The sequence below is a fragment of the Aulonocara sp. 'chitande type north' Nkhata Bay genome, linkage group LG17 (genome assembly GCF_057382095.1).
Source record: "Aulonocara sp. 'chitande type north' Nkhata Bay isolate Kocher_YH1m ecotype deep benthic linkage group LG17, A_spYH_male_GT1.1, whole genome shotgun sequence".
Taxonomy (NCBI): Eukaryota; Metazoa; Chordata; class Actinopteri; order Cichliformes; family Cichlidae; genus Aulonocara; species Aulonocara sp. 'chitande type north' Nkhata Bay.
Window position 1 is genome coordinate 20,363,076 of NC_141360.1, and position 13,555 is coordinate 20,376,630.

Sequence of the window (13,555 nt, forward strand, 5' to 3'; positions counted from 1 at the left end):
AGAAACTGAACAGTCAGGGGAGTCTAACTTCGGGATCCAGATTAATTTTATAAATTTGTTTTTCATCTGCAGCAATGAACTGTCTGATATCTGGCGAGAAAAAGTGATGGCAGTTTGAATCTCAGTGGGTATGAGTGCCTTCAGACAAACAGCTGTTTTTTTTTTTTTAATGATTGTTGATGGGTAGCCAGAAGAGTTGCAGATCTGACTAATTTTAATTTTTTTCCTGCTTTGTTTAAAACAGGATTCCTCCTCGAAGTATTTAGCAAACTCCTGGTAAAAGACAGACTATTGCTCTCATCTAAGAGTCAGCAAAAAGGCACACACAGAGGTAAACAGACAGTTCAGGGACTCCACCATGAATTATACAATTAGTCAATTAGTTAAATGGCACATTTAGATGAAACTAACTGTGGCTATGAGAAAGGGGGAAAATAAGACTAAATGAGACATCAGCTCTAATTAACAGACACTTTAAATCACCTGGAGAGAGTGAAATAGGGGGTCCATCTGGTCCATATGTTCATTATGAACCAGATGGACCCACATGTGGAGGGACGGCTAATAGGCCAACAGTCAGGGTAAACACAAACATGCACGCACAGACGGAGGGATAGGACGGCGTTCAGGAGCAGCTGCTGAACTTTTGAAACGTCTGCTCGTCTCATCACCCCGTCTTCCTTCACTTCCAGGCTGTCACTCCTCCTCACCACCTGTTTTTCTTCCTCCCTCCTCGCTCTAGCCTCCTCTTCATTTTGGTGTCATTTTAGCATGTCACGTTTGGGTAGTAGACAGCACTCTGTGTGGCACTTTCATTCTGATTTCATCACCCCAAGGCCACAAAACCATTTTGGTTTTGATTGACTGTGAGGTCTGCTCAAAAAACATTATAATGAAGAACCTTGGATGCTAGTTTTTTACTGATACTGATGATGCACACAAGATCGGCCATCTATGTTCAAGTATATTCTTTGGTTTTAATACAATATGTTTATATGTCATGTGCTTCAAACAAAGCCTGGTACATCTGCCTCATGTGGTAACCAATGAAGCCAATCAATCAATCAATCAATCAATCAATCAGTCAATCAATCAAGGCTTTATTTGCCATGTGCAGGTTGCCCTGCAGTGAAATAGGACCCCTCTTCAACACACCTTCATCTGGCAGTTAAAAAGATGAGGATGAGAAAATGATTACTAATGACATGGATGTGTGAGAGAGTGTGTGTACAATTCCACCATCTGCCGACAGGTTCCCTCAATCAAAGACAGACATCAAACAACACACAGTGGAAAAAATCATTAGGGGAGTGAGGCTACAGAAGACACGTCCCTGAGGGCTTCCAGCGGTTAATGGACAATTAATGTACATATCATGCAGATGTCATGAACTTATAAACTGTGCTTGATAACATTCAAAACAATAATTTACCTCGTCTGAGTACCATTTCACTAGAAACATGCTGGATGTTGTTTGGAATATTTCATGTTTCTCATATTCAGTAAAATAGCCCAAAGGAAAATTCTCTGAATGTCACATCCAATCTAATTATGGCCACAGGACATAAAGAAGCACATACATGAGAAAAATGTCAGCCAACATGATAATTCAGTCACACAAGATTTGTGCCAAGAAGCTGCCAACCACATTCATTTCCATCAAAACAGTGACAACAAAAGCAGAACTGAGATATTAAACATGTTTGGAGTGAGAGATATTGAGATCATAGTGACTTTTTCTTCTGGGGACTGTGTAGGCGGAAGGTGGAATTTAAACAAACAATTATTCAGTTCGAAGTTTCCCTTTTCAGAAAGTCTAATGCTGTCTCACATCAGATTCATTCATGGCTGAGAACCAGCACTGCTTCAGTTATAAGACTGCTCATCTGTCCATCCTGCCTCGAGCATAGAGTGCTGAAGCTTTGTGTATTACTTTGGTGAGATGTTATGCAAGAGATGTGTGCAAGTCAGTAGAGTCCTAAACTCCATCCATCCAGATAATTCAATTCAAATCGTGGTGGTGCTGGAGCATATCCCAGTTACCATAGCGCGAGAGGTAGGGTACAACCTGGGCACCGGTCTGTTGCAGGTCTAACACAGAGAGACAAACCACTATTCACACTAACATTCACACCTACAGTCAATTTAGAATCACTGGTTAACCCAACTCTACTATCTGCATGTCTTTGGACATCCTCATAAACATCATATTGAGAAATAACTACAAATATGCTTAATGTGGCAAACAACCTGCCCCGAGCTTTAATCATTTAGTACCTTGTTGATTTCCCAGCTGGTTCAGTGCTGTAAGCAAACATGTGCTATTAAAGTGAATGCAAACACAGTCTTTTCTCCTCCTTTAAATATGTCCATGAAAGATGAGCGAAGAGGCTGAATATTGATATTTCTCTGTTCTCTTCAACATGAAGTCAACGTTCACCTCTGACCTGCTCTCTGTATGCAGAGCAGATAAACAGATGTTCTGCTGTCAGCGATAAAAAAAGGCAAAGAAATGTGTTTATGCTATGAGTACCAGTGCTGTAAGAGATCATTTTAACTGCTTAACCTCTCATCATCTACCATGTCACCAGTGACCCATCACCTGTTTTTAATCTCCTGAGGCCCAACCTCATGCAGATATTTGGGATAAAAATAAATATCACATAAAAACAGAAAGTATAAAAACATATGTCATCATACGACACAATAAAGTGACTATTGTTTACCTCCCGTCTAAAGTGCAGAAAAGCCTAAATGTAGTGTCCCCTTGTAAAGACAAAGTCTCAGAAGGATCACATAAAATCTTTTCCTGGGTGTTACACATTTCGGTGCTTTTTTTCCCTGAGATGTAATACACTTTAGATTCTAGCCAATCATTTTACGTTTCCGAGGATAGTAGGCGGGTCCAGGTACGTACGTTCTTTTAGAGCAGAGCTACAGATTAAAAATGCCCAAGGCGAAGCGGTCAAAAGTCTGGCTGTACTTCACAGCAAAATATGCAAACTCAGCAGCCTGCAACAAGTGCTTTAAGCTGATACTGTCAAAGGAGGTAACACCTCAAATCCGATGAAACACCTGGCGATGCATAGCGTTTTTTTTAAAAGCCGAGAAATGCACCGTATTTGATAGCTTGCTGCAAGAGCTCACACCGAGCACATCTACTGCGGGTGTGGTGCCTGTTATCGGACCCGGAGTTAGCAACATCCCCCAAAAACCCGAAGACGAGAGTCCTGGCCCCTAGCCCTGCCAGTGTAGCAGAAGTGATGACGGATGATGATGGCAGCAGCAGCCGTTCTTCTCTGCGTGAGTAGCTTAATGTTGTTCGTGTGTAATTTACGTTGAGTAGGCTAACCACGTTATTACATTAATGCACATAAGGTGAACTAGCAAACATCGTCGTAGTTACATGCGGCTGTCTTCTTGTTTGATGGCAGATACTCCCTTCACCCTGGCCAAAAAGGCTAAAATGACCAAAGAAAAAGTGGGAAACAGCTAAACATGAGAGGTTTTTGGACAAAGTTTGTGTTTTTTCCATTGTTTAAGCACTGCTTCCAGCCAAGAGTGATACGATAAATCCCCTATAGCTGCGGAAAAGCTAACATTGTTATCTTTTTACAAAGAAACAGCTGAACATGAGAGGTTTTTGGACCAATTTTGTGTTCTCCATTCTTTAAGCACCGGTTTAAGCACCGGTTTAAGCACCGGCACCGTTTCAAAAGTACCGGTTCGGCACCAGTATCGGATAAAACCTAAATGATACCCATCCCTACCCATAAAGGAGAATGGACTTTGTGTAGAAGTTAGAAATGAACATTATTATTTTTTTCAAAGCAGCTTTCCCTTTTTGTTTAATAGAGTTGAAAAAGGCACATTTCATTTGAGTTCTCTCAAATGTCTTGACTTGAGGAGAAGACAATGTCTTATGTTTATCAGCAAATTAGGACTTTTCATTAAAAAAGTAGAACAAGTAAAATATTTAGAAAGCGCCATTACATTTTTCAGATAAGAACTGTTCTAGTTCACGCTGGGATAAAATTATGATTAATTTTTCCTGCTGTGCCTTCATTACTGCTGTGTTTAGCTGAGATTAACGGGCTGTATTGGTATTTTGGCGCCAGAGTTATTAGAAAATGTCTGATTTCGTTCATTTGGCTTTTCATTAAAGTACTGGAGAAACAGGCCATCGTTACACTTGTATAAACCAAGTTTAATTCTGCTTTAAAAATAATTAGTTGGCAGATCCCTGGGGAGGGCACATTAACTTTTAAGCACTTGTGATTAGGAGAGAAGCTTTGATCACGCTGGACTGGAATCAAACACACCAGGGTTACAAGCTGGCACACAAAGCTCCGCCAAAGGTTCTTTTTTTGCTTCATTTACAACACTTTTTCTGTCTTTCTCAAACATTTCAACTTCCTATTGTATTTCTCCGTACCAATGTGTCCCGGATCCTCGAGTTGTTCCCGCACCATAAGCCATTCAGATATTTCTCTGTCTCCTGCCGGTTGGACTGATACGGTTCTGAGATCTGAGCAGGGACCGGCGGGATAACTTCCCATTAAGGCATTTTGCATCTGAGATTTTTTTTGTCCTGTTTACTTTATTATTATTATTATTATTATTATTATTATTATTATTATTATAAACTCTGTAGTCACCATCAGTGTCACCCACTGTTTCATAAAATCCACATTTTGAAGGTTTCCGTTTAGCTTCGTTGACCATGTTTAGGTGAGTGGACTGCTTTTAATTATTTATTTTTTATTATTTCCAAATGAGTTACACAATGAAAGCACCCACTGACTGACACCACAGTCAGCTCTATCTAGCTTTGTTTAACAAAACAGCTGAACACTGTTCAGTGTGCCGGGTGTGCTATTGTCTTTCTATCATCGTTATTAACCTGATCTGATTTTTGCCACATTGCCCCTCATACTGTAGCTGTATATTTCTGTTTTCCTGTGTTGTAATTTTAATTACCTGTTTTGTCGTATCCTTGCGGCTTATCAGTATTAAGGCAGTTTTTAAATCCACTTCCTGTCTCCTAACTTCTTCATTTGGGTCCACTCCCTGGCTGCCACACAGCCAATCCTTGACACCCAGGTGTCACGATTTTTGACCACTTAGTGTTCATTTTCCTATGCAAGCCCAGGCCAGATTGAATATATAACCTCTCCTTCATATTGTGGTCATAGTGCCAGTTGATTGGGTACGTGACTGATTGACTAACACAGAAACAGTCTATTCCTGCCCTCATTATATTTATATTTGTTTGCCTTCTCTGTGTTTTTGCTCCTGGCCCTGCAGCACTGTGACTCACAGCTGATGGAAATGGCCTTTTTAAAATAAAAACCTGTATTAGAAATAAATTATTTTATCAGCACCAGTTCACTTTATCATTGTTGTGCTTGTTATTGGAGAAACACTTTGTTTCTATTAAAGCGTCCAGCCGTGCAGAACGGCAGTAACAGGGATTTAAAAATGCCATGTCGCTCAGAAACAGACTGTGTGTGCGTGCAGAAGATAAGGTGTTTTAGTGTAGCACATTCTCTGTTGGAAGAAAATCACAACATACTTGGGCAGAAACAAAGCAGGAAGCGTGCATGTGCTGTAATTTAAAGTTCTGCGGCGTTCAACGCTTCTTGGAGAACTTTCTTGAGTTTGTCCTTCGGGGAGGAAGGTGGGGGTGGTGGTGAGGAGGGGTACCCTGCGAGGCTTTGAGCAAATTTGAGGAAGGTTTCATTTTTAATTTTATATTGTTTTGAGTTGAATCATCCTCTGAGTCAATTTGTTTGCGAACCTGAGCAGAATAAAAGAAAAAAGGATTTTACCTCCTGAGGAGACTCACAGCTGAATATCTGGCAAATTTCAAGGAAACAGTTTTAGAGAAAGAAGGAAGGACGTATCGATTGATGTGAGTGGAGGGAGGTGGAAGAGTTCAGGAGAAGACCTCCCAGTCAGGACTTCCTCCTCCTCAACAGCCGCTTTTAACTCTGTGCTTATACCCATGCTGTATATCCAATTGTATTCCAAGTTATGTAAAGATTTTACCGAGAGAAGAGAAACAAGGTAGGCTGTTAAAAATAGAACAGCTAACAGCTGATCTGCTGATACAATTATTTGCTTCAAAGATTCTCCTGAAGTCAAACTGGGAGCTCAGTGGGAAGCACTGATGGTTGTGGAAATATTGAATTTCCAGTTTCCAGTTTGTTACCATCCAACCACATCTCTCATTCTGTGAAATGTGTCCAACTGTGCAGTTGCACTTTCTAGAGGCACAGACAGGAAATGAGAACAGTTTAGAAGATGAAGAAATGGGTGTTGTGTTTTGGTAACTTCAAACTAGAAACTTCAAAAATCCCACACAATGGGTTTATGATTTGGATGGGGATGTGTGCTGGCACAGGCCTCGCACCAGTGCCACTTGACTAGAGTGCTGTTGACCTAAAACTAGCCAACACCACCGGATGGAAAATGGACAGCAGTGGTGGAACATTACTGAGTGCAATGATGTTCAAACATTTTTTTGGCCCAAGAAAACCAAAGCACAAAATAACCTCCATACATGACCGAGAACTCATCAAGCCTTCCTCCAGCTGTGTTTTTGGGTGTAGTGCATTCCAAAGTAACACATTTAGTAATCACATTATATTTTTCAGTAACACAGTAGTGTAATACATTACTCTACTAAATTGAATAATTACATTAAAGTTAATTAAAAGTTACATTGCGTTACAAAAGCCCTTCAGTTATCTGCAAGAACCAAACACTAAAATGTGTTAATGTGTGTGTGTCCACATTAGCAAAGGGATTTGAGTCAACATGTGGAACTGTCGCCTTAGGTTCATACTGTTTACTGGTAATTATCTGACAGTGTATTTCACGGCATGTTATAAGGTAATGCAAAGTAATGTAACAAGTAGTTTAAGAAATTACATTTAGGTTACATATTGCATTACTTAAAAAAAGTAACAAGTAATATTGAATACTTTCTTGAGTAGTACTGCAGTACAGTTTTAATGTACTTTAAAATCAAATATTTCTTTACTAAGTTGCTGTCTTCATCTCTTCCACTATATGTTAGATGCAAACACAGTCTTGTTTTATTACCGTATAATTTTATTTTAACTTGTTTTTGTAGCAGACTCTTTATTTTCTCTGCAAATCTTGGGGTCAGTTTTTAAATGGGTGCTTACAGGATTTACTCATTTTTGGGGGCCATCTCCAAGTGGCCTTTTGAAGAACTGCACTTCCACACTGACTGTTCTTGGATTTTGCACCAGATTGACCCACTTAAGTTTTTGTTTTACAGGCATGTTGTTGCCTTTCATCCTTTGTATTATTGATTCTACTGGGATACTGCATTCATCATTAATGTGCTGCAGCTGTCACTGAACTCTGTGTACAAAGCAAATGGGCCATAACCTGAAAAATCTCTATTTAAATCCAGTAGTTATGACAGTTAATTTTATGAAATGTTTCAAAAATAGTAACTTCAACCAAATTATTAGAGAGAAGATGTATCCTGTATTGTTATCTAACACAGTTTGAGTGCTATTGTGTCACCGCTCCAGTACAATAGACTAGATCAGTATTTTGTTTGGGATGCTAAAAGTGTCCACAAAAACTGTCCCAGTTACTCTGGATAATCCTCAGACCTCTGTGTCAACACTTTCCACTGAGAATTATTTTCTGCCAAAGAACAACCAGCACCAGTTAAAATGAGTCCACTGGCTGATCAGCCTCTGAACGGAAAGATAAACCAGGTCTGAAGTCTGATTTCATATCCAGCCTGTTTGCCTCCCTGAGAGATGTGTTTTCTGTCTTTAGATCAAATTTTCTGCCTTCTACCTATGTTCTATTTGGTGTCTGGAGATTGTTTTTTGTGCTATACTCTGAAAAAAATCTAATTCATATCTGACCGGCTGAGGCCTTGAGCTGAAATCCTGACTCATAAAACCACAAGAGGGGAGAAAAATTAAATTTCATGAGTGAGCAGACAGAGCCTCAGAATACCTGAAAGCACTTCTACATGCTCACCAGAGAGCTTTATTTCCTGTTTGTCAAAAAGTGAGTGAACCTGCGCTGCTACCACCAAGTCTTTAGCGACTTCATTTTCACTCCAGAGTGACATTTTGTGAAGACACACCTGGTGGTTAAGCTCTTAAGAAAGTCTGAAAGTGAACTTCTGAGTGTGGATTATTATGATTCACATGCTGTTCCCAAAGTTTAACACGAGTCTGAAAATGCAAAACTGATTAAAATCTGGTTTTAGTTTCACAAAAACAACAAACAAAATATTTCAGACAGGTCAGCCTGTTCCCATTTTCAGAGCATAACAAAAATTGGGCTTAGTCAAAGCTGTTGGTGTTTCTGTGTTGTTTTATTTACTGGTTGGCTGTGATGCACTGGGTTATCCTATTAGTGAGACTCTGTTGTCACTTCCAACTTGTCGTTTTCTAACCAGCAGGGTTTCTGCGGTGGGGTTCTGCATTTACACTTTACAATTTAATACTTTTAGTTCCTAAACCCAACCAGCAGGTAAATGTAGGTGAAAAACACAAATGTAGTGCCAAAGCTGGTACATCAGACAGCAGTGACAAAAGATACTCAGTGTAACAAAGGGTACCACGTGATGCTACGAGGTGAAAACATGTTAGACAGCTCTGTAATGGTGCAGTTCAAAATCAAAGATCTTAGGCTGAAGAAAGTGATATAATATAATCAGTCTTATTGAGTGACTGTTTGCACAGTTTACTGTGAAACAAGCCATATCATGAGAATATTTCCTTGAGATAACATCAGGAGTTCGTTCCTCAGCCCTGAAATCCAAAATTTGATCTTTGTCAGGTCAACAAAAGGTAGAGTCTCACTTTATCATGCTACATAAACTGTTAACTAGGGCATCGTCACTGATTCAATTCCGATTCACGAGGTCTCCAATAGATTCGGTTCAATTCAATTTTGACTCAGACAGTCAGAAATATTAGAACTGTGATCATTAATCAGTACATATCCATATTTTTATATCTATGTATAAAAAACAACGCTGACACTTGTGAGACTTTAGAGGTGTAAGCATCGCAGCAGATGCCTTTGTGTTAAAGTCACTGAGGATAAAACACAGAAAATCATGAAGGAGATTTTCCTGGCCTGGCTTTTTATAGCAGATCACTGCCTTAAAAATATTCTGCGGTAGATCAAAAATGGAAGAAAACCATGAATAAACATGGTTGACGAACATTACCTGATGCTGCTGAAGTGAAGCAGAGTAATGTTACAGAGGTTTTATTAGACAAACAGCAAAGCGTTTTGCAATTTGGCAGAATTTGTAAAAGTTTAGATTTTTTCCGTATTGAACTGCAGAAGTTAGGCTTTCTTGTTGGAGGTCATTTTTGAAAAAGAAAAAAAAAAACAGCGACCGACTGTGCTATACACAACGGTAAGCTGGTGCGTAATAAGCAAGAAAATAATGTAGAAAACAGAGATTTCTGACGGTAAACTGGTCTCTGAGTGCACTGAGAGAGAGAAAGAGCTGTGCAAGGAGTGTGATTTTATCGTAGTGGAAGCAAAACAGCCAAAGTAAGAGGGAATTCATGACAATGTTTATGAAATGTGAAGCATAGTTTTGATCTTCTTTTGCTGATGGTTCAGGAAATTTTGATTGGAGAATGACAAAACCTGCAGCTTCAGAATCTGTGAGATATCGGCTTTCAGCACTAACAGCGTGTCCATGTACGTGCCGTCGGGTCGCACTTTGTGTGTACATCTTTGCGCAGAATCCGTTTACCTGCTTTTTAATCGTTTGGTATTTTAACTCTTTGGTGGTTGTTGAAACACTTTTGTGAGCTTTAACCTGAGATTCTGGCATTTCTGGCAAAATACATTTATATTTAAATGAATTTAGATGTAGATTTAATGAATCAATATTGTGTTATTCAAACTAAAATCGATTTGAACCGGAATATCTATTTTTTAAAACCCTTCTTATTCTGAACTGTATTTCTGTTGCAATTTTGGAAAACTGGGAACAATTTGTGAAATGTTTCGGCGGTTTTCAACATGTTGCTTGTAACTTTCGTAAACAGCGGTACTGAAGTGACTTGTTGAGGATATGCTGAATTGTTCTGTTGTAGGTTTTCCGCTGCTGCTGTTTGTGAAACGGTGTTTGAAACAGATCTAATATTGTTGGCAGTGGCGGTCCTGTTTGGCGCCCCGGGCGAACACTCCCTCTGACCCCCCCCCCCCCCCCCCACACACACACACACACACACACAAAACATATTAAGGATTGTACATTAACATGAAACATGAAACTGTTGTCGAAATTCACTAGAGAAACACTCACACACATGAAGAGAGAGAGAGTATGCATTGTATGCAAACGGCTACCAAACAGCCATCATAATTCGTCATACAATGAGAACAGGACAAATCAACTACTGGCAATGACTAATTAATATTGAACTCTGTAACATAATGTATTGTTTGGAGTTTAGTCTGTTACTGTTAGTATTTATACCATTTCTTCTTGGAGCAACTGTAATCCACATTATTTCCTTAGGGATTAATAAAGTATTCTGATTCTGATTGTTTCAGGATGACCTGCCATTATCCAACGACACATCTGCTTACCTGCATCTTTTGCTCGTTTCTCATCCTCTTCTTTTCTATTTTTTCTAAACTGAGCACCTGATGGCTTTGAACTTTTTTTATTTTAATTTTTTTTAATTTTGAACTCCAGTATGAACACAAGTCCCCCAACCCGAGGATCACCACAACATAACCTAACAGACCTACACCTTAGTTCACAGATTCACTTTGTCTAAGGTGTATTTCTGGGATTTCACACAACCCAGGATTCAGATCATGAATACATGATGGGCTTGGATTTACATCATTATGGATGAAAACATCATGAATGAAATGTGCTCTATTTGGAGGCAGCAGGTCTCCTTCCACTTTCCACAGGTTGTGCGTGAGACATTAAATCATCAAAATATAAAATATAAATTTTAAATTGTTATTGATCCCTTTACCCCGAGTCCTAAAGTGTATATTTATTTTCTTACTCTTCTTATATATATATTGTTTGTTTACTTGCACTGCTGAAACTGGAGTCTCGTCCTCTAGTCTCTCTCTATAGTGTACTGCATGCAGCCAAGATGACAATAAAGTTTACTTTGACTTCAGCAGCGAGCAGGTGCACCGAGGGCTCTCGCGCTCATTTTTCGCGTATAGAATTCCGGAAAAACATCAGTGCAAATTATAAGTCCCCCGCCGCCCCGCCCTCTCCTCCCTGTGCCGCAAGCAGCAGGCGCACCTCGCCCTTACTCCCAGCAAATGGGCAATAGAAAACCTACCGGTGCCTATGACATTCCCAATATGTGCTGGCTGATGTCGGGGCAGCATGAGTACGAGCAATTTTTTTTTTTTTTTTTTTTTTTTGCCGATGCCTGTGATGCCGCCCCCCACCACGATGCTGCCCCGGGCAACCGCCCGTGTCGCCCGTATCAAAAACCGCTACTGATTGTTGGACTTGGATACGTATAATATGTGAATGTAACCAAATTATTTATCAGTGATTTCAAACTGTAAAAACAAAAACAAATGATGTTATGCAACATGAGAAAGCTGCTACGCTCAAATTCAAATATTCCTCATCCACGCTGGACTGATCCTCCCACCCCAGCACTACTGTATTAACAATGCCTTCAAGGCTTGTTTTATTTTTACTATTCTTTTTTGTTAATTTTATTTGATTCAATTAAGTATCTTTTTTCATGTATGTAACTTATCTGTTTATTGAATTATCCATGTCTGTGGTTTTATTTGATGTCTGTTCCCTTTAAGTTTTTATTTCTTTGCTGAACGGTCCAAGAGACTGAAGACGTCACTTGGATGAGTGTCGACATGTTTCTCCCACTGAAAACATTATGTGCTGATGAACAAAATCAGCTTTCTTGGTTTTCCTTACCTGGATGATTGTGCATGCATCAAGACACTTTGTTGCAGGGTGCTGAATTAAAATTTGCCCCGATAGCACTTGAACACCTACAAGTTCTCTTCTGCTCCACGTTTGACATAGTACATATGTGCTCTATAGCACCATACATAAAACACAGTTAACAGCAACATTCGCCCTCAAGATGGCAGGGCAACAAGGCAGCCTCCAGAAACAAGCACACATTCCTATGTTTGTTATTAATTAAGGATTAATTCAAAGACATTTTTGTTAGATTCTATAATTACATAAAATTATGTATATTTATGAGTGCAAAATCCATATTTCTATTAAATAACCTAAAAAATGGCCAACCTTTAATTTCAGTTTATCCCACTGACCACCAGCAGCATCATTGTGCTTTTAAGCTTTACCTGTGGTTGTGATCCTGATCCAGCACCCACCCAACAGGCAAATCTAACTGAGGACAGGTTAATGATCTTGTTTTCACCTGCCTACACTGGCTGCTTCCTCTGCTAGCCATGGCATGTCATGCTTGTGATCTATGCGTGATCTGTCCCGTACCCTGCGATTGTCTTTGATGTTGCTCACCCATCTGTGGAAAGGCCAGGAGGTACCAGACGAGAGCCATACTGGCAAATTACTGCAAATTAAACGGCAGTTTTCTCTGACTTCAGTAGTCATGATGAAATTAATGAAAAATACAAATGTTTTTTGTAACTTTCTAACAAAGGTATAGTGTGGCTGGCACATTAATACCTGTTCATAAATGAAGTAAAAGTCAAGTTTACACTCACCATGTTCCACTTTGGGAAGAGAAAGTCAGTGCCGACGTACTCGAAGAAATGAGCAAAACCTTCTTTTAGCCAAACATCCTCCCACCACACTGGAGTCACCAGATCACCGAACCACTGAAAGACAGAGACAAAATCATTTCATATGCTTTCATGTCTTAAAGAGTTATTTCTTATGAAACTGTTTTATGAAACCCATTCTTATATTCAAACCATAAACTGTGTACAACTAATGGATGAAGCATCACTCGTTAGCTTTCAGAGCACTGTGTTTAAAGCTTAAGCTTAGCAATGTGAGAGTTACCCTCTAGGTTTATTAGAGCCTCCCTCAATTCGCTACTTTGAAACAGAAACAGATCTTCTTTGCTTAATTTGTCACAATCTATGGAGAGAATAGGCCCCCCCTGGCCATGAAACGGCTCTCAATCAACTGTCCAGTGGCATTTGAGCCTCTAAAAATAAAGAGCCACGTATTAAAATAGATGTAGTTAATGCCATACTTATGTCAATATCATTTAAAAGGGTGAGTTAAATAAAAATTCACCCTCTGTAGAGTTTTGATTAAGGGATAAAGCAGTTAAATAGACCAATGCTGTTTTTTGTACCTGGATGTAAACATGTTTATTTTCGCAGCCAGCCTCGACTGCCCAATTGAGAATTACAATTTTTTTTTTACAATTTGGGCAGCACGGTGGCACGGTGGTTAGCACTGTTGCCGCACAGCAAGAAGGTCCTGAGTTCAATTCCACCATCAGGCCGGGGTCTTTCTGTGTGGAGTTTGCATGTTCTCCCCGTG

General features: G+C 39.6%; 1 protein-coding gene across 2 annotated transcripts in view; it reads right to left on the reverse strand.

Annotated features, from left to right (window-relative positions):
* LOC147310011 (thyrotropin-releasing hormone-degrading ectoenzyme-like) overlaps positions 1 to 13,555 on the reverse strand; it is a 287,532-nt gene that overhangs the window by 64,275 nt on the left and 209,702 nt on the right. For both annotated transcript variants that reach the window (XM_086270080.1, XM_086270081.1), the window contains exon 6: positions 12,763 to 12,876. In XM_086270080.1, coding sequence (XP_086126206.1) covers positions 12,763 to 12,876 — 114 coding nt within the window. The remainder of the gene's footprint in view (positions 1 to 12,762; positions 12,877 to 13,555) is intronic.